This window comes from Sardina pilchardus, chromosome 24, assembly GCF_963854185.1.
Source record: "Sardina pilchardus chromosome 24, fSarPil1.1, whole genome shotgun sequence".
Classification (NCBI taxonomy): Eukaryota; Metazoa; Chordata; class Actinopteri; order Clupeiformes; family Clupeidae; genus Sardina; species Sardina pilchardus.
This window is the reverse complement of record NC_085017.1, coordinates 22,973,748-22,995,613: the sequence shown is the minus strand read 5'-3', so window position 1 is coordinate 22,995,613 and position 21,866 is coordinate 22,973,748. Positions and strand designations below refer to the sequence as shown.

At 44.4% G+C, this 21,866-nt stretch overlaps 2 protein-coding genes across 2 annotated transcripts in view; both read left to right on the top strand.

The window, feature by feature from the left end:
• Positions 1-672: 672 nt before the first annotated feature.
• On the top strand, positions 673-16,707 carry LOC134072168 (catenin beta-1-like). Its single transcript, XM_062528697.1, has 17 exons — positions 673-830; positions 3,982-4,034; positions 5,334-5,552; positions 5,839-6,092; positions 6,428-6,666; positions 7,058-7,259; positions 7,522-7,666; positions 8,311-8,414; positions 8,671-8,805; positions 9,487-9,690; positions 10,809-10,967; positions 11,234-11,353; positions 11,786-11,936; positions 12,596-12,717; positions 13,487-13,547; positions 13,851-14,076; positions 15,854-16,707. Exons 2-16 carry the CDS (start codon positions 4,022-4,024, stop codon positions 14,048-14,050), a joined length of 2,328 nt encoding a protein of 775 aa, XP_062384681.1. The 5' UTR covers positions 673-830; positions 3,982-4,021; the 3' UTR covers positions 14,051-14,076; positions 15,854-16,707.
• A 2,089-nt stretch (positions 16,708-18,796) lies between these two features.
• LOC134073186 (trafficking kinesin-binding protein 1-like) overlaps positions 18,797-21,866 on the top strand; it is a 16,317-nt gene continuing 13,247 nt past the window's right edge. The window contains exons 1-3 of the mRNA XM_062530177.1: positions 18,797-18,806; positions 19,149-19,253; positions 19,548-19,742. Of these exons, the coding sequence (XP_062386161.1) occupies positions 18,797-18,806; positions 19,149-19,253; positions 19,548-19,742 (310 nt within the window). The remainder of the gene's footprint in view (positions 18,807-19,148; positions 19,254-19,547; positions 19,743-21,866) is intronic.

The following is a 21,866-nucleotide window of genomic DNA, read 5'->3' as shown; positions in this document are numbered from 1 at the left end:
TTATGGTTCAAGTCACCTTTCACAGTTAGGGCAATACTCAAGCTATTATATTGTCAGTTGTAATCTTATAGCAAGTTGATTGTTTTTCCCTCCAGCCCTTTCTCTCTCTCTCTCTCTCTCTCTCTCTCTCTCTCTCTCTCTCTTTCACACACACACACACACACACACACACACACACACACACACACACACACACATCTGTGATTTTAATTAGGTTAGTCCTAAGTGTGATTTTCACTTGGGAAATATGGATGAAAGGGGGTTGTAAAATCCTCTAGCTAGCCATAACACACCTGTGTGTTTCTTTCTATGCCTCCGCCACCTGAGAAATCACGACAGATATAATGTGTCGGGCTGTCGACTTGTAGGAATGAGAAGCAAGTCTCTTTCAAGTTTTCAAAACAGTCAAATTTCAACGTAATTAATGCACTTCACCCTCCCGGTGCGGCTCTATATCCTTCCGCGCAAGCAAACTCTTGCATATTTCTTCAAGAAAAGGTTATACATATTTTCTAGACATATAAAGTGCAAGATCTATTTTTACAGATCACATAGGGAAGTTACAAACAACAGTTAACTTTTTTAGTCTAACATTACATTTCTGATCTATTTTCTTGATTGCGGCGGAATACGTGAACAGCATTCTTGGTATAAGAACTCCCCTGCAAGACGCCATTTTAAGATAGTTTACTGGGTGAGCTAACATTAGCGCTACCCTAGTACAGCGGTAACAGGAAAATCCGTTTGGGTCCAGACGGTTTACCTGTTCCGTTCTAACACGGGCGGAACTGATCATCTGTCGCTGACAAAAGGACGGCACTGATTTGAGAGTAAGTATGAGATTTCGACAATTGTAAGGATTCGGATAATTGTAGGTATATGCCTTCTGCATTTCGCAGATCCCTAGGAATAGTCACCGTGGAAATGGGGAAAGGGAGCTTCCTCTTTGATGGATTCTGGAACTACTGACAAAACATTCCAAGGAAATACAATGTTGCCATCTGTGTCAAATTTGCCGCGGATGTTAATTGATACTTTAAATACAACATTCTAAATTGTATCACACATGGCGAAATACCTTCTTGTCGCAAATATCGTCAGGTAGTCCCGTATTGGTTAACTAGCTAACGTTAGCTATTGCTACCTAGGATGGGTTGTGTTACCTGGCTGTTTTTTGCTAGGTTAATACACTGACTTTAGCTGTCGCTAATATTGCATTGAAATTACTTCCATTTCTCCAATCTTGCTGTTGTCGGCCAGTAAAACGATGGTCAAATATTGACGCATTCCTTTTCCCCGGCATTTGGCTCACTGAAATGGTAACATTTTGGCATAGAATTGGATAATAACTGTTTAGACAAATGCCTATTTTAAAGGTAGGCTAATAGAAGCAAGATTGGTAACATCAAGGTTCTTTACGGCGTGTAATGTTTTGATAAAGTGTTAAGATAGGCATTGTTTTTCTCAGGTAACGTTACGCTCTCCCCCCATCGTTAACTCACCTATAGCTAGTAACGTTATAAGGATTACCTTTTGATATTTAGCCATCGTTATTAGCCTACTGAACGTGAATAACCGAGGTATTAGGCTAGTTGTTCGCTTTTTTGTGTGTGCCGTGAAAAGTTTAAGTTGACCTCAGTTGGTAGGTAGGCTATTATCTAACGTTATACTGTTAGAATAGCTACCAACGTGTTTTAACACAAGCGTTCGCAATCATAGTTATGTAGATTACGATGGCAAAAGTGTTTCAATTTAATGTGGTATTTAGTTTGTCCCTGTTTTACGGTTGTGCATTAGTTTGTTGAACTGTTTCTTCTCTCTGTCCCCGACCAACCTGAAGGTAACGTTATCAGTATTATCACCCAGCAATGTCCGTTTGGGCCTAACACTTAAGTTATTATTAACGTGTTTTGTTGGCTAACTCTGGTCAATTGGGTTGCCCGCTACCTACGATGTCTTCTAAAGATGAAAAAGAATTTATCAGTATAGGCTACACTAGTTTCTGTAATGCAACTAGTTGGAGGAGTTGACAAGGCTGCGGGTTTAAAAGTCTTCACTGTTTTTCCATCTTAACTCTTGTATTATAGGCTAATTATGTATGAGAATATGTTACACATATTATGGCGATGCAATTGTGAGACTGTCTAAACAACGGTTCTTTGAAACCTTAGGCTGACTGGCTTAAACGGTCCTGCCCGCGGTTCCTAAACCGAGGGCCCCAACCATCCACATTCCTCAGTTGTGTGGCCTGCATTCTCATAGGCAGTCGAGGAGGAGCTCCCATTGCTTCGCTATGCTAGACTGCACACATTGGACGCGATTAGAGCTGGGTACAGTGTAGAGTGGGGAGGGGTACTTGAGTTTAGCGTGTGGAGAATTGCTTTGATCTTCAGCGGTGTACGCGCAGGCTATAGCGGCTCGCCGCTACACATCTGTCCAGCTGTTGTGAATTATCGGTAGTGGCTCCAAGTCAGTGAAAGGAAATGAAGTCTAGGGGCTGAGTTTGATGTTGTGTGTGTCTGATAAATGATATACGAACTCACTTCAAGGGCGATTGAGGGGTTTTCCTCTAGTAGTTAAAGCTTGCTGGGACACGAATTGCACGTACATGAGGATGTGCTAGGTTAAGACTTGATTGTATGTTTATGAAAACTGATTTTTTAAAGTGTTCATTGAGTCAAGTTTTAAGCTTGGTGTTTTGAAGAGGGCCTCTGATCGCCAAAGATATTCTTAAATAAGTTGTTTTGAGTGCCTGGCTTTTGGTTTACAATCATCAAAATAGGTCAAGAGGGACACACACTAATTTAAATCCTCATTCAATTGTTTCACTAACATCAGACCTTGTGTGGCTGATACACATTTTACCCTTCAGCTTGAGTGGAGAAGGTTTTTTTTAAGAACTAGATGTGAGACTGTGAAAGGCCTAGATATACCCTAACAACCACAACTTGATTCAGCTTAATTACACAATCAATCTTTGTTACTTAATCATATGAACTTTGAAAAAAACTGAGCACAGTTGGGGGGGGGGTGGTATTTGCTCTCTGACTAACGTTGCTGGAATTCATAGAATAACATACATATTGTTGCATGTCCTTGATTTATTGCAAACTGGGAGATTTATCACATCCGTACAGTTCATGTTTTAGCTTTGTTGTAGGCAGATGAAAAGGACTGGTCACCTGAGGGATTGAGTAAGTCAGGCCCTTATGAGTTTATGGTGATCCAAGGTAATAGGGGTGTTCCTGTACACACAATTTCTCATTCGGTACGTAGCGTTGTCGCAGTAATCCTGTAAGTACTGATGGTCTAACATTCACTGACTATATAGCTGATGATCCAACACCTATAAGCAGGAAGAGTATTTTGAAAAGATGTCATGTTTTCTTGCTGTTAATTAACTAAACTGACATTTGGTCCGCTGCTTAATTTGTTATGTGGGAACTCAAATTTCAAATATGGTTCGCACACAAGAAGGCCTACTGTAGATTACTGTTTAAGACTCCATCCTGTACCTGTATTGAACCTAACGTCCTGTGTAGTCTGGTATGAATGTGTGCCGTTACAATCCTGCAAGGTTTAACAAAGCCTTCTACTGCATCTGTGGTAGTCTAGATGTAGCAGTTTCATGCCCCCTGTCCCGATAATCAAGCGGTCTGCTGTGAGTCACTCGGCTCAGCAGTGCCAGTGTGCATGTGGCTCTTGTCTTTTTGGATCTTGTCTATAGAAGTGTGTGCAAAATGTGTACCAAACCTCTTTGGGTTTTTCCACAAATGTGACTGGCTTTTGGTTTGTAAACTAGTATAATTGTAACTACCTGTTAGTGAAAAAAAAACAAAACACCCTGTTAGGAACAGCAGTGTGCAGTATCCCAGCAATTCAACACCAACAGAGTCGTTTGGCAGGCAGGAAGTGGCATTAAACTGGCTAATATGGCTGACTGGAGTGTGAAAAGCAAACCTTCTCTCTTCTCTTACGCAGGTGTGAACACTCGGCCAACTGAGTGACTCGCGAGGGGAAGATGGCCACCCAAGGTGAGTGTCGGCAACTTCCTGCCTCTTTGAATGTTTTAAAAGTCCATTTTGCGCGGACAAGCCAATGTTAGGGTGTGTGTCCACGGTTGTGCGTGACTACAGGGGCAACCTTTCGTGCTCACACAGACCTGTGCGTGTTAAGTGTTTGTGTGTGTGCACAAGTTTGATAGGATTGGCTTAGGGTCAAGAGAAAAGAAATTCCATTTATGCTACTTTGTCTTTAGCAGATGTTCTTATATAAAGCAACTGGCAGTACAGGTGCATGTTTTCATCAGTGTGTTTGCTCTCCCGGTGCCTAACAGAAGATCTGCTGTTATGGAGTTTCATTTATGTCAGGCTTGAATGAATCATAACTGATTAGATGGCTATCAACATCGTTTTATGCAGTGATTACCGATTAGATGGAAGCATAAACAGTTGTGAATGGGACACAAGTTATAGACCTGTTAGGATTAGGGATTCTTTTTCTATTGAGATTCCAAACGTTGAGTGATTGAGCTTGTCTACTGAAAGACATGTCGACAACGTTTACAAACGGATAGAAGACGCGTGCACAAACGTATATTTAAGCATTTGTTTCTTTTGTAGTGATAGGTGTGGATAGTGATTCATGATGTATGCACACAGAATATACCAGATGTCACAAGGTTTGAGGATCGTACAGTCCTAGTCTAGAGAGAAACAGTATCATTTGACCTAACTGGAGATAAAGGCTGAAGACCAAGGCAATACTGTGGTGCAGTGTAATCTTCAGACTGATTAATGTTTCTTCCACATGACTTGGACATGTGTTTCCATTTTAATTCTTTTTGGAACAAGTCAGTTATTTGGGTCAACAGCAGCACAGCACAGCAGAAATGAAATTAATTTGAGTGGGTAATCCTGGGCCAAGCCTCTTATCTCTGCTAGAATTGACTGGAAGGTGATGGAATTTTGGAGTCAAAATGGCATATTTGCCTCCTGCTGAAAGACCTCACGTGAGTCAGTCTAAAGTAAAAAATAAAAGCCCAGGTGCTGTCCCTTGAAGCCAGAAAGAAATGCACAGGTGTTGCCTTTATGTACCAGGAAACTAGATCAGTCCAGTTTTGGCTTTGCTACTAAAAGTAGGAGCTCAGCACCGCTTTGCTCTATTAAATACATGTTGGATCTGTGATTCTGCCTCTGGCTGTGTGGCGTTTTCCCCCCCCCTTCTCTCTCTACCTCTTTTGTCTGTCTCACTGTATCGGTCTGTGCACACGTGTGTCTGCATGCGTATCTGTCTGTGTTCATGACTTGTGTCCCTCTGTCTGTCTCGGCCAGCTGATCTGATGGAGCTGGACATGGCGATGGAGCCTGACGCCAAGGTTGCCGTGAGCCAGTGGCAGCAGCAGTCCTACCTGGACTCGGGCATCCACTCCGGGGCCACCACCACCGCGCCCTCCCTCAGCGGCAAGCCCAACCCAGAGGACGACCTGGACCCACAGCTCTACGAGTGGGAGATGGGCTTCAACCAGCCCTACACCCCTGAACAGGTCTCAGGTAAGACACACACACACACACACACACACACACACACACACACACACAGCAGGCACACACACAGGAAGCAAGACCCAAGAGATGCTTGTTCTAATCATTTAAGTTGGAAATTATGTGCATTGTTGCAAAGTCCATTTAAATGTAAAACTTGCCTTGCCTAAAACATATATGTTTTTTTTATTATTCAAATTGAGTAGAATCCCCACATTTAATCCATATCACTATGTACTGTAACAGAAGCTTTGTGTGTGTGTGTAAACCGATTTTCCTCTGAATGTGCCCGTAGATATGGATGGGCAGTATGCCATGACGCGTGCCCAGCGTGTGCGTGCGGCCATGTTCCCTGAGACTCTGGAGGAGGGCCTGCAGATCCCGTCGGCCCAGTTCGACTCTGCCCACCCCACCAACGTGCAGCAGCTGGCCGAGCCGTCCCAGATGCTCAAGCACGCCGTGGTCAACCTCATCAACTACCAGGACGACGCTGAACTGGCCACCAGAGCCATCCCCGAGCTCACCAAATTACTCAACGATGAGGACCAGGTCAGATGCGTACACGTGCACACACACAGTGGTGTTTAATTAAATACTTTATGCATTTAATATGCAATTAAATAAGTCACTAAAGGGAATTTACTATAGTAAACGTGTATCCCTTGAACATCATAAAGTCTCAGGTACAGACTAACAAATCAAATCCGACTGAACAAATTCAGACCAAACATATCAAATCTGTTTGTGTCAGATGTCGAAAATGGTCGATTTAATACATTTCCGCTCGCTCCTTTTGCTCGCCGTTGTTATGTCTCGTTGTGGGATTACGCGTTTTTGCTAATCCCGCTAACTTCCTCTCTTGACCCCCGTGGGCGCCCCTGCAGGTGGTGGTGAACAAAGCGGCGGTGATGGTGCACCAGCTCTCCAAGAAGGAGGCGTCGCGGCACGCCATCATGCGCTCGCCCCAGATGGTGTCGGCCGTGGTGCGCACCATGCAGAACACCAGCGACGTGGAGACGGCCCGCTGCACCGCCGGCACGCTGCACAACCTCTCGCACCACCGCGAGGGCCTGCTCGCCATCTTCAAGTCCGGGGGCATCCCCGCCCTCGTCAAGATGCTGGGGTAAGATGGCACACACACACTCTCTCACACACACATATACACACACCCAGGAAGAGGAACCACTGCTTGGATCTTATTTAAGCCCTGTGTGCACAGGGATCCAATCACAACCAGTCAATATTCCAAGTATGTGGGTCATTGACAAACCTGGGTTAGGTAATTTGGTGTAAGTGATAAACCTAATGCTGTGCAATTAATGACATTTTGATTGGGTATAAAGTATCTAAATAATGGAGCAGCCCATGTAACCTTACCAATTCAACCTCCTGATAGAACGTTCTGGTGGTTTCACTCCTCTGGCTAAACAATACCAATCAGGAAGGTTTGCCATTATACTATACGTTAAACCTCCCCCAGGGTTTATAAACCGTGTGTGTGTGTATGTGTGTAGGTCTCCCGTGGACTCAGTGCTCTTCTACGCCATCACCACGCTGCACAACCTGCTGCTGCACCAGGAGGGGGCCAAGATGGCCGTGCGTCTGGCCGGCGGCCTGCAGAAGATGGTGGCCCTGCTCAGCAAGACCAACGTCAAGTTCCTCGCCATCACCACCGACTGCCTGCAGATTCTGGCCTACGGCAACCAGGAGAGCAAGGTAAGGCCCACACAAGCTACCACTCTGCTCGTCCAACAGTCTTAACGCAGTGGCCTTGTTGAAATTGATCAGACATAGCGTTAATACTTGCAAGTAAACTGGATAAAGTGCACAAGGCCAAATGCCCTATTTCACAAGCTTGAAGAGAATGAAATTAAATTACTCACACACACACACACACACACACACACTTCATGTTCAAAATATGTAGGTAGTCGTGTTTTAGTGGGTGAGGTATAAATGGTTCTGACTTGTTCCTCAGCTGATCATCCTGGCCAGTGGCGGCCCACAGGCCCTGGTGAACATCATGCGGACCTACACCTACGAGAAGCTCCTGTGGACCACCAGTCGTGTGCTCAAAGTGCTCTCCGTCTGCTCCAGCAACAAACCCGCCATCGTGGAGGCAGGCAAGTCCTCACACGCCTGCGTGTGTGTGTGTGTGTGTACCTGCGTGCCCGCGTGTGTTTGTGTACACACTGACTCACTCAATGACTCACTGGCTGAGGCCTCATGTGAAACTGGCATTTGTGTCTTTGCGTGAGAACGGGGAGAACAAGGAAGCCTTTTTTTTCTTTTTTTTTCTTCCTCTGTTGTCAGAGGTGACTTCAGTTTGACCAAGGCATGAATGTGCTAGAGTAATCTAAACAAATACATTTTTAAAAAGCAATTCAGCAGGATTGACTTCAAAGTTAAGTGAGAAGGCCAGAAAAGCTTTATGCCTTAAGCAAGATTGACAAACAACTCGCCCTTTTTCAAAGCTGTAAAGTTTGGTTGATTTTCTTTCCACTCTGATTACACAAGACTGAAAGTCATAAAATGTCTCGCGTTACTCTGACTGTTTGTTATTTGTAGGTGCTGCAAAGTAACCAAATTAGTTTGCCGTTTTGTTTGGACATTGATGGGGGGAGGGTGAAGGGTTTGTTTATTTCTTTGTGTGTGCATGTGTGCACATTTGTAATTTGAACAACACTGTTTTAAAAGTGTGTAAATAAGTGAAGTCTAGTTGGGCGTTTGTTGACCCGTGTGCGGTGTTTGTTTATGAATGTTTCAGGAGGTATGCAGGCCCTGGGCCTCCATCTCACTGATCCAAGCCAGCGTCTGGTGCAGAACTGCCTTTGGACCCTCAGAAATCTCTCTGACGCCGCCACCAAACAGGTTAGTGTGTACACACACGTTCCGACCTGTGTAAAAGAGCAACTTATAACGCCTCAACATCAAGGACACACACACACACACACACACACACATACACAGCCATGTCTCTCGAACACTTCCAGATTTGGAAGTAGGTTTGGGAAGGTTTCAGCCTTGGTTATTTAAGGATCTCACCCACTTACCAATACTGATAGGAATGGTATGCGTTTAGCTGTAGGGTTTTAAAGTGTGTGCGTGTGTGCGTGCGCCCTTGCAGGAGGGCATGGAGGGGCTTCTGGGAACTCTCGTGCAGCTGCTTGGCTCTGATGACATCAACGTGGTGACGTGCGCCGCTGGCATCCTGTCCAACCTCACCTGCAACAACTACAAGAACAAGATGATGGTCTGCCAGGTAGGTGACACACTGTTTGTTTTGGCCTCTGCCTTGGATGCACTTGGAATAGCTTTGCATTAGCGTACATCAAAAGTTGGGTTCATATGAATACCTCTTAAATACAACTGCAGAATATAATATAGCTAAAAGGGCTTTGGCTGGAGATATGTGGTCTTCACATTTGTATGATTTTAACTGAAAAAGAATTTAAGTGAAGTTCTTTTCAATATTATGGTCTACAGCATTTTACATGGATCTTCACTACCAAGCTTGATACTTGTAGGAACTTGTAGAGACTGCTTTTGAGATCAAGAGAAAATTAGTAACTGATTCACTGTGGAAGCGGCAAGACCTGTGACTGTTTTAGGAAACAATGGTGTATGTCGAAGTGTAGTTCAGGCTTTCTGTTGGACAAGAAAAAAAAAATTCTGTCAGATGTCTGCAGAGCTTATTTTACTGGACAAATGTGAAATTTCAGTCAAAAGTGCTGGTGTTTAAATTACTTAACAGTAGATATTACTGTAAGTACACCAAACCTAGCTTGAGGAAAAAGTCCTCAAATCAGTTTGACTTAAAATAATGTTAATCCTCTAACAGCAGCTGTTTCTTTTTTTTTTCATGAATATTACTAGTCAAAAACCGGTAAATACCAGCTAACAGAAACGCATGTGCACTTCTAACTCGTTTACGTTTTGCCAGGTCGGCGGTATCGAGGCGCTGGTGAGGACTGTCCTGCGCGCCGGAGATCGTGAGGACATCACAGAGCCCGCCGTGTGCGCGCTTCGTCATCTCACTTCCCGTCACCAGGATGCCGAGATGGCCCAGAATGCCGTGCGGTTGCACTACGGCCTGCCCGTGGTGGTCAAACTCCTTCACCCACCTTCACACTGGCCACTAATCAAGGTACAAACACGCAAAATAATATAGCACACACGGTCGAGTTCTCCAGAAGTGGCAGTACTTAAAGTGGCAGCACATTATTGTTTACAAACCACATAACGAGTTTAACGCTGCTCAGTCTTGACTTAAAAAATGACTCTTGAGCAATTGGATCACCACTAGACAGGTGAGGCGTATTGCCATTTCCTCTTTTATATGATTCACCTTGAATTTCCCCTTGGGGATCAATAAGGTATCTATCCATCTTGATATTGTATTCCACTTGCAACATTAACTGGGTGTCGGGCTGTTCTTGAGAACTGAGACCCCAAACGGGAGCCTTCACACTTCTATTCAGCGCTGGTATGATTCAAATCTCAGTGCAAAGGTAATGTTGGTGGAGTGAGTCATAAAACTGTACAATTCAGTGTCTGTGTCTCAAGGACATAAGCATGGATTGTCTACTGAATGTCAAAGGGAGTGAGTTTCGACCGAGATAAGAGTAATTGGCAATGGGGGGGGGGGGGGGGGGTCCATTTCCTGTTTATCAAAACTCTGTGAAAACAAACACATGGGCACCTATGGTGTGAATTAGAAAAGGGCAGCAAATATTCCGCCATTTAGCCAGGACCTTTTCCACAAACCAGCTGGTAGTTTGTAGAGGCGCTCTCTCAATCCAGTTGACGCCAACTTCAGACGGTTGCACTTTAGTGTCGAGGAAATGACTTCATGCCCATGACCTTCATACTGCACCTGAGCCCTAGTGGTGAGCAGAGTCCTTATCTTTACTTCCTGGAATGTGTCAGAGCAGAAAAGACACTGTTACTTTACTTGACTGTTACTATGGAGACTGGGTCTTGTGAACATGAAAGCAATGAAACTTTAATTCACTTCACTCGTCATTGATGTGAGTGTGTGTTGTGTTTAGAAGAGCTCCCCCTGCTGGACACATGGGAATTGCTATTTAGGGGGAGCTGGCAGTGCCCGAGTGTAAAACTGGAACAGATGCTGCCGCTGATGCTGCTAACTGGCACCTCCGTAGGCACTGTTTTTGTCCCCTGGTGACACCCATGTGACACGTGTGTGTGTGTGTGTGTGTGTGTGTGTGTGTGTGTGTGTGTTTTTTTTTGTGTTTTGTGCAGGCCACGGTGGGTTTGATCCGTAACCTGGCGCTGTGCCCGGCCAACCATGCCCCGCTGCGTGAGCAGGGAGCCATTCCGCGCCTGGTGCAGCTGCTGGTCAGGGCACACCAGGACACCCAGAGGCGCACCTCCATGGGCGGCACCCAGCAGCAGTTTGTGGTACGTACGAGTGTGTGTCATCAACTTGTCCAGGTTGAGGTGAGACCTGTCTGTTCTAAAGTTATGGATTTGTTTCCCCAAAGTAAATCACCAGGGATGGGGAAAGTGTGCGTTTTTAAATTGCCATAAATGTGCAGAGTTGTATGTTCTTGGTTAGCATTGATAGTGACTAGTATATCTGAGATGGAGGTTGCATGAGACGGGTATAAGGAAGGAGAGTTGGAAGCCTGAGGTAACTCTGTGTGTGTGTGCGCTTGTCCTTACAGGAGGGTGTGCGTATGGAGGAGATTGTCGAAGGCTGCACCGGAGCTCTGCACATTCTGGCCAGGGATGTACACAACAGAATAGTCATCAGAGGACTCAACACCATTCCACTCTTCGTACAGGTAATGCCTTAACCCACACACACACACACACACACACACTTCATCTGTAGTCCTCCTTGTGACATGCATAAAACAGACCAAATGGAGAAGGCTGCTCAGATTTATTTATTTTTCTTCAACATAAGATGTGTTTCTTGTGGCACTGACCTTTTTCAGAGACACTATTTCTGTGTACATGGTGGGAAAATATTGAATGGCCTCTATTTAACAGACATAAAAGTCAATGTAGTAAGTGCATCAATGAGCACAATTGCCCGTAGGATAGGCAAGACTAGTTGTAAAGTAATGCTATGAGAGGAGATGTTCTCTGAAGAGCTTGGTTTTCAGACTTTGTTTTAAAGACCAGTCATTGGGCTCCCTTTGCGTTGTATGCAGTTCTAGTTGTGTTTGTAAAGCTCATTGGTTGTGCTCTGCCTTGCCCCGCCCCCCCAGCTGCTGTACTCCCCCATTGAGAACATCCAGCGCGTGGCAGCCGGTGTGCTGTGCGAGCTGGCTCAGGACAAGGAGGCGGCCGAGGCCATCGAGGCCGAGGGAGCCACCGCACCCCTCACAGAGCTGCTGCACTCCCGGAACGAGGGCGTCGGTACGGAGAGAGACACACACACACACGCACCTTTACAATCCAGCTTACCTTCCGCCATAAATGGGGGGTGGGGAAGTACCTTCCTCTCTAGCATACAGTTATTGCACACAACCAATCGAAGACATCACCACAGTGTGTGTGTGTGTGTGTTTGTGCAGTTGCGCACACACACACCTACACCTACAGATTTTGGTTTTGTAACCTCTTTTGTCTTTGATCTTCCTGTTATTATGAAAATTGCGGAGCACTAAATCTCTTCCGTTTTGACCCCTTGAAGTTGCTACCCATGTAACATTCTGGAGTTTGCTGGAATGTAATACTTCACTTGACCCAAATGTTATACAAGTTTGTTACATGTGTTGTGCTGACGTTAAACTCAGCCAGACACTCAAAGGAAGAAATTCAGAAAGTTCACTTGATAAGCTCTGGAATTTGGTCAGTTTGGACTGAGTGGAAACTCCGGACTGAAGCAACCTTTTGTTGGGTCATGTATCAGCTGTGCTGTGTGTTGTGAATATCGATTGGTTTTGGGTTCATCTTGCATTACATCAGGCCAGTAAAAGGACAGGCTACCCAACTCGAACTGTAACTACAGGGGGAAAAAAGCTAACCGTGTGTGTGTGTGTGTGTGTGTGTGTGTGTGTGTGTGTGTGTTCCAGCCACCTATGCGGCTGCTGTGCTGTTCCGCATGTCCGAGGATAAGCCCCAGGACTACAAGAAGCGCCTCTCTGTGGAGCTCACTAGCTCCCTCTTCAGGACGGAGCCCATGACCTGGAACGAGGTAATGTCCCAGCTGTGGAATGAAGCCTACGGGGCTGTGTGTGTGTGTTTGTTTATCCTTGATGGGGCTTACTGCATGCCAGGGCTGCTTTGGACTAGTCAATCTTGAAAGTAGTTTTTGAATGCCCCACGGATCAAATCAGGTGAGTGTAAGAGGGGAGGTGTTGCCGTTGCATGTGAAACATCAAAGCAGGACAGTGAAGGCATAATTGATGCTGCACTCGAGAAAGGAGGTTGGGCTGCTTGCTGTTTACTGTTTTAAGTAAAGTAATTGATTTTGCTGAAGGGGAAGAAATAATGGCAGTGTTGTACAAGTGTTAAGCTTTGTTCGGTAAAACGAGTGATTTGAGAGTGATGCAACCTCACAGAAATGAAGCATGAATGTTTTGTTTTGTCTAGTTGATGCATCTAGAGGCCTGTCTACTGCCCAGAGCAGAGCTCCCCCTTCACCAGACCCTCTAATCTAATGCCCTCCTCGGCCTGCCACATAATGAGGCTTATTAGGAAAACACAAGTTGGACAAAAGCATGCAGCCTTCATAGTATAATACGTTTTTGGTATTATATGGGTTATATATTTATCATTTGAATTGTAAATGTGTATTTTCGAACTAAATACTTTTAGCGTTTATATTAATTTAAAAGTCTAGAATACAATGAAGCAAACATTTTGTTTCAGGTTTTTTTTTTATTCCCATTTGCGTTCAGTGTACAGCTGTGAGCGCCTGTGTTTGACCGTGTATCTGTGACTCTTCCCCCCCCCCCCCCCAGACTAGTGACATGGCTCTGGAGATGGGTGCCCAGGGAGATCCCCTGGCCTACAGACCAGATGGTAAGGAGCGCACACAGGCCAGAGGTCTGCTGCACACACTCACAACACTATGAAGGAACCGTCTCCTCAAGAGGCAGTGTTCCGTTGGATTTCTTCTATTTTTTAAATGTTTCGGTTTGCCAAATTTATAGGCCATCATATTAATTGGTGCCTGTCATTTTTTTTGTGTACAAGTTGTGTTTTCATGATCTAATCTATTACAATACAATATGTATCGTGCGTTATTGCAACAGTATTCTCGACACTTCTGGTGAAAACGGACACATGGCTCACTGTGTGCGTCTCCCTCCCCCTTCCTTTCAGACCCCAGTTTCCGTGGCTACGCAGGCTACGGCCAGGACGGCCTGGGCATGGACGCCATGCTGGAGCATGAGATGGGCGGCCCCCACTCGGGCGACTACCCCGTAGACGGCCTGCCTGACCTCAGCCACAACCCCGAGCTCATGGACGGCCTGCCGCCCCCAGACTCCAACCAGCTGGCGTGGTTCGACACGGACCTTTAGACGCCTACTGGACAGGGGTCACTCAGGTGGGTGTGTGGAAGTTGTTGTTGTTGTTGTTGACGGGAAGCTGTCGTTGACAGGCCCGCAATTGATCATGATGTAATCATTTAATCACTTGGGGATTTTTGAGGACAAAGGGTGTGGTCATATTTCTGTTGATGTAACATTTGGGAGTACAATTTGTAACCATATCTTTATAGTTGACAGACCTGCAAACTTGTCGCTTTTCGGCGACAATCGCCGTTTTCTTGGTCAATTGGGTCATTCACGTGAATCGCCCAGAACCGGAGAGTTTTTATTTGGGGGGGGGGGGGGGGGTGAAGGTGAAGGTGAAGGCTGCCCTTTATCTGTATGCAATGCGGGCTAGAATTGCGAAACATTATTGGCTAATTCTTGTCATTGACACTTCTCTGGGCCAATTGGAGTCTTAGCACTTGCTTCTTGCACTTGCCAAGTTGACGTTTGGAGACGCCTGGCTACCGCGCGAGTCAGTTTTGTCAGGGACGACACGCGTGTTCGGTTCGCAAATATGAACGTAAAACGGCCCCTTCTAAGTGCATTTATTTCTTGGACCGAACGCCGTGGAGTCCATTATCCCACTTATTCCACTGTTACCATTTGTTTTGTGTTAATTTCCTGTTATGATGTAAACGTTTAAACAGAGACGGTGTGACAATCTTTGGTTTAAATCGCTAAAAATATGTTGTGGTGTTAGTAGAACAAGGCTACTTCTTTCCACCACTATCAACTAATTTCTAAACTTGCAGTACAAACTGCCGTTGCTAGTTCTTAATGGATGATTGCTATGGTCAAAAGCCAGTCAGCTCCATCTCTTTTCTATGAACCTTAGCTTTGAAACATCGCTATTTTAATTGCACTCCAACTAGCTAAAATAACCACCGTCCTGTGCGACAATGTCTACAGCTTGGATGCAACGTGACCGTTCATTTAAACTTCACAACGAGTTTGCCAAATTAATAGACTATTCCAGTGTGATACGGCCAACAAATTGGATCTAGGTCATAGGTGTACAAATAACATTTAATGCACCCTCTGTAGAACGCAGGACGCGCATTGATATGCATTGAGCTCAATGAGCATCAAATAGGCTAACTGGAAAAAACACCATGCAATATCTAGCTATGGTGAAGAAGAGTATGTGATGATGTGGGGCTATTTTAATTCCTAAAGCCAAGGGAACTTTATCAGGATGCATAGTATCCTGGATCCATGAAATAGCTGGCCTTTAAAAATAAAAACATAGGCATATTTAAAAAAAATCCTCCTGCATGGGAATTGACATAGGGGTCAAAACAGGCCTACTGACTGTATGCCCCCTGTATTTAAGGAAGAAAATGTATTTATTTACGATACATTCTTCATTTTTAAGAAAATCCTTGATATCTACTCATTAAGGCATGAAGATGATTTTCTATTCCTCTTTTTAGTCAACTTAAGCATGGGTTCAAATATGTATTCTCCCCTGTGTGTGTATGTTTGTGTTTACATACATCATACATGTATATGTATTATAGGCTATATAATAATATATATAGTAATATAAAAAAAAAACGAGCAGTTTTCTTTATATGCCCCCCCCCCCCCCCCCCCCCCCCCCCCCCCCCGTCGGACACTGTCACCTTTTTTACGCTGACGGGTTTGCAGGTCTGTTTATAGTTGATTATTGTGAGTGTTGCCGTGTATGACGACGTGACTTATTTGTGTCTTCTGTTTCTTTTTGTTTCTGTCTCTTTGGTTCCCCTCTCTCTTTGTCTCTGTCTCTGCCTGTCTGTCTCTCTCTAGCTGGATAATCCGAGTGAGTCTGCGATGTGCTTTGATGAGTTTGTTGTTCCGTATAGTCGATGATGGTTAGATGAGGGGAGGATGGTGGATCAGAAAGTGCCTGACACATATTGTACTCGACGCGTCCAGGGGACGGTTGCTACTGGACAAACCAGAAGAAGAAGAATACTATCGCTTTTTGTCCTGGCAAAGAAAGAAGTGGGAAGAAGGGATTTTTGGAGCGGTTACCAAATGGATGAGTGCCAACAGATGGATTTAAAAGATGGATTTATAAACATTTTAATCTTGCCTGATCTTTATTATTATTTTTATGTTTTACATTTCTTTTCCTTTCTTTTTTAACACCTTTTTGATGACAAACCCATGATGACTCTCCTAGTCTACCCTTTTACTCCATACTTCATTTCAAGTATATTTTTTGTATTTCTTTTATTTTGTTTCTCTTGTTTCTCTTCCAATCAAGTTATCTGACTACTTGCTTTTTCTTACTCTATCACGTAACAGTATAGAACACTAACATCAGTTTCCTGTATGCTGACTTTAAAATGTGTAATTACGTGTAGCTTTTTATAAACATGCAATAAGTGTAGAGAATGTTGAAGTCATTCTGCTTATTACTATTGGATTCAGTTAGAGGCAGGCAAGTCTCACGTCACCATTAAGTCTATGGGGCTTTGGGTTAGGAGGGGTAGGTACATTTATGGGTATAGAAGGGGAAAGCTATTCTTTTATATTCAATGAGGTAGACTATCTACTGATGCAACGTTGTTGTAGCCTGTTCAACGTTACCGTGTCAACAGTGGTTCCAGTGACACGGCGTAACAATAAAAAACATACTTTTATTCCAGATTTCACTGCTGTCTCGGCCTCCATTTATTCATCCTTCTTACGCTGGCTGAAGTGTGATCTGTGAGGAATTCTGTTTCGTTTGGTTTTGGCAGTAGTGACCACTGCTCCAATGTTTCATAAGTCTTTTTTTAAATACAATGTCAACATATTTATACATTACATTGACATGATCAAAACAAAGAAAATATAGTTAGGCCTACTTGTATATATTTGCAGAGATGCTTGCTTGCTTTTTTTGACTATTGATTAAGTGAGTGAGACCAACTACTGATACTTTTGAAACCCATCATTCATCATTGTGGATACGTTTCAGGTTGAAGTTCTCCCTGGTAAGCACAATTGACTGCTGTGATGTACATTTTAAAATGGAAGCACTAGGGAAATGAATGCTTTACAAGAAAACGCGACAAAGGGTGAAACCCTGCGATTAACTAGTGAATTGGGTCTTTGTATGTTAGAAAAATGACACTAATGTAGGAATAGTAGATAAAGTTAAAAGCAGAACCAATGAATGAGCATAACAAGTGGAAAATGGTAATGGTATCCGGGACTTGGGTCAACTGCCCATTGAGCTGTTAATCTTTCCCACATGAATATTTATGTTGAATGTGGACCATGTTTTTTTTGTTGGTGTCCTCCACCCCCAACCTGACCTATTTATGCAGAGGTCCATTTGAACGTGTGGTTTGTTAAAGGTTCCATTGTAAAAGTTACCTCCCCATACTCCAGCTTAGAAAGATAATTGGTGTCTTGATGTTTTGATACATAGGCTACTTCAAAACGATTTGATTCAGATACTCATCAGAGAAGGTGTTGTATTTCTGCTTTATCACTGACCCCCCTACTGCCCTTAACACTAGCCTTCTGGGCTTCCGTACAACTATAACGAAATATGAAAAAGACACCAGAAGCTTTACGCAACGGAGGCTAGATTTGCTCTCGCGCGACGTCACAGGTCAGTGCGGTATTTGTTCTAAAATGCGCTGAGAGATGGATAGACCAATATAACGGTTCAATCAGAGTGGAATACACGATCCCAAATGGATAAAAGACTGCAATCTAGCCTCGGTCCTGGGACGTTGTGACATTGTCCGCTGCAGTGCAGTGTCACGGCTAGGTAAAGCGCGAGGAGGTGTGAGATCCCGGTTGCTCAAGGCATCTCTGGAAAGGACAGCCGCGCACCGCAAGCCACTCAAAGGTCTTAAAGGACGTCTGGTCTCGGCAGCTCACCTACGCGTCTTTTCTCTTTTAACATCAGACAACAGGATCACCGCAGAATCCCACGGCTCCCGTGCAAAACAGCAGTCTGCTGCCTTTTTCTGAGTAAGCAAGTATTCAATACGAGGTTGCCAAGTTGCCTCTCATCAGCATCATGTCTGAAGGATGGTAGTGTTAATAATGACAGTGTGATGATACACAGTGAGTAATTTAGTATGTCTAGTATGCATAATGGTAGTCTGTGATAGTGTATAACACACGAATTATGTAGGCTGTTATTGATCCCTTTTACAGACATTTTGTTTATTGAGGATGGCTAGCCTTCATCCTGTTCGTGAAACGTCATCAACACGCATCCCTAGTCACACCCATGCTGATCGGAGCGACACATATGATCGTATTTTTTTTGTTATCAAGGAGACAAATGGCAAATGTGTAAGCATACTAAACCTTCCACTGTATGTTTTAAACCAGCCACTGTGGATATAAGATGTCGTGAGATGTGTACCTGCCTGTGGATGCTTGTATCCGTGTCTGTACAATATCTGACCCACACTGACCTTATTGGTCATTCAGTTTATTTATTTTTGGCTTGTGGTTGTTTTATTATCATACGTTGTTAATTGCTGTGTGTGCACTCAAACAGATGGTGTGTGTTGTAATAATTTGGCTGGTTTCATCTGGAGGCATCATACTTACATACCTCAGAATTCAGAAACTACATGACATAACACAGCATAACCCTGGAGCTTTGCTCTCCATCTGTCTGACAGGCACGGATTGGAGTAGTTTGTGCCTCCGTAAGTCTCTCTGCACTTTTGCTATGACTGAAGTACTGGATATTCAATTGTCAAAGCTGATTTATATGACGCAGAAATGTATTTCGGTATTGCAGTAGTGTTGTCTACAAGTAAAAGGTATGAGACCATCAGGTGCACCTCGGAGGTTGTCACTGGTCAAGCTGTGGCAGTCAATGATCTCTCCCCCTCTCTCTCTCTCTGTCTCTCTCTCTCTCTCTCTCTCTCTGACACACTCACACACATTAACACATATATGTCTGTACCCTCCTCATCTCTCAGACACATACTCAAACACGTACATCTCTGTATCTCTCACCTTGTCTTTCACTCTCTCCAACACACACACGCACACACACTCTTCTAGGGTATGGTGTGAGAAGTGGCCAAGCTGGATCCGCATGGCTCTGAGCGCAGCACATCTCCTGTAGAACCCCAGCAGCTAGGTGCCCTCCCCGAGGAACAGTATGTGAGCGAGGCAACGGAACCCCCGCCCACGCCGGATCAGGGCTACCGGGACGCTGGGACCATCACAGGTGGGTGTCTGTGTGCGTGTGTGTTTGTGTGCGTGTGCGTGTGTGTGTGTGTGTGTGTGTGTGTGTGTGTGTGTGTGTGTGTGTGTGTGTACAGTTGTTGGAGGTAGGTGTACTAGCAGACACACACACACACTCTGCTCTCCACTTCTGTTTATAACACACACACACACAAACTCTCACCTCTCTCCTCCTGTCTCTGACTCACACACCCACAAACACACACTCATTCCTGCTTCTGTCTGCGGCTAACTCTCTCTCTCTCCCTCTCTCTCCCTCTCTCTCTCTCTCTCTCAGATGTGTGTAACAGCACAGAGCTTGACGAGGTGGAGATCATCAGTCTTCTTGATGAGCAGCTGCCGGTGTACCGCCTGCGCGCCGACACGGTCTACGGCTATGACCACGACGACTGGATCCACACGCCCGTCATCTCACCGCAGGCACACATCGAGCTGACCGTCGAGCAAATTGAGGAGACCCTCAGCTACTTCTGTGAGTGCCGCCAAACCTCCTACTCCATTGAGCCAGTCGCATGTCTGCTGCTCTCTGGAGTTATGCTCTCGGCTTCGTGGACACAACACAGCAAAATATGTACCTGAGCAAAAAACAGGTTTAGAACCGTTTTAATTCTGTTCAGTCTTAGTCGCGTTTTAGTTTTCGTGTTATAGTCGCGAGTGTTTTAAGACTTGGTCTGAGAATACAGCCTACTCTCATGTGCCATCTGTGTCATTCTGCATTTGTCTACTGCCTTGTGGGATGATGCTGTCTGCTCCACTGACACACACTGACATTCACTGGACCCATTTAAAACCAATGTAATCTGGTTTGAATTCAGTTATTTTTTATTTTGTGAGAGGGCTTTTAAAGAATTCTCAGTGTGACTTGCTATGTTTATAATAATAATATATTTTATAAATAACACTGTAATGTGATACAATACAATATAACATTTAATGTAAGGTAAAAAATAAGGTTAGGTGGTGATACTTAATCTATTACAATAAATTATACACTACTCTCAAAAAGTCATGAATATTCGGCCTTTTTTCAATAAATTGTTTGAGATGAGGAAATCACCATTGCATGCTCCTACTTAAATGCCCTACATTCATGACATAATACCATAAAGTAGCTCGAACTTCTTACTCTTTCGGTAAATTTCACCTAAAAGCCAGATACTGTATCTCCAACTTTTTGTGAGTAGTGTATAGGCATGCAGATCATCAAAGGAATTGGATTCCAAATCAAATTGGAAGCTGTATCAAGAATGTGCAGACCTCATTGATGCTTGATCGATTGACCACATGATGTGTGTGCTACCGCCTGAATGTGTGAATGATCGACCCTGTCACACTCATGTGCTGGTAAAAGTGCCAGACAAAAGCTGACTTGGTGTTGAAAGGGGAAAGGGAAAGATGGATTGATGAATTCCATCCGGCATGGATGGTTGAACAGATGGATGGATGGATGGATGGATGGATGGATGGATGGATGGATGATGGTGTCATGCTTGCCTCAAGTCATGTCAATAACACTATGATGATTAAATGAGTAATTTGATGTAAACAACCGCCATTAGAGTGAACAAACAATCTTATTTTAGGAGGGCAAATACTTTGGGAAGCATAGCCTCCATAAGAAGTGTGTGTGTGGGTTTTGGTGCCAGCCTCTTTTGTTAGCACACGCGTGGGCTTTTGAGCTAGCCAGTATGTTTGGATGCGTATATTTTCTGTAGGAAGCGTGCGTGGGGGGGGGGGGTTAAGTTCTCTGTTCGAAGCTCATATGAGCAGAGGCGGACATTCCTGCTCCAGAAAGTAAAAGTCCTGCCATATATTCTGTCTACCTGTGCACTTAACACAGGTGATATCTAATGCATTAATTACCTGATCTACCTGGCTGCTAATTAGAATGAGCTGGTTTACTAAATGGTTGGATCACTTGGCAGGACTTTCACCTTCTGAACCCAGGATGTCCGCGTCTGCATAATGAGGTTTTGGATGCACTGTCCCATTGCTGTCCTGCATGAGGACCACAACTGCCCTGATTGGCTCTCTCTCTCTCACATACTCTTTCTCTCTTTCTCTCTCTCTCTCTCTCTCTCTCTCTCTCTCTCTCTCTCTCTGCCACTGGCACAGATTCTTCCTTGTTATTGCAAGCTCGTCCTCTTCTCTCCCTCTCCCTCTCTCTGTCTCTTGAGAGCTTGTGGGTTTGTTTACTGTATGTGGTAGTGAGGCTGAGGATGCACAGACTCTTTAGGGTGGATTACTTCGAGTTGGACTGGTGCGCTGATGGCAGTGAACTTTCCGGTAAAGTCTCTCGCTCTTTTGGTTGTTTTGTGCTGGTCTTTGTTTGGGTCTTTTTTTTTTACTAAATGCTCTTTCATTCAGCCCTTTGTCACTTCATGCTCTATGCGATCTGACATGTTGTGCACTCAGTACTCTCCATCATGTCAGGTTGTGTGTGTGTGTGTGTGTGTGTGTGTGTAAGACAAGGACTAGATTTTTTTCTCCTTTTGTATTCAGGGAAAGGACAGTGAATGTTTTTGTATGTGATGTATTTTCTTACTTTGTGTATGCCGAGGCATTTTTCATTTGAAATGTTCTCAGAAAGGAGGCT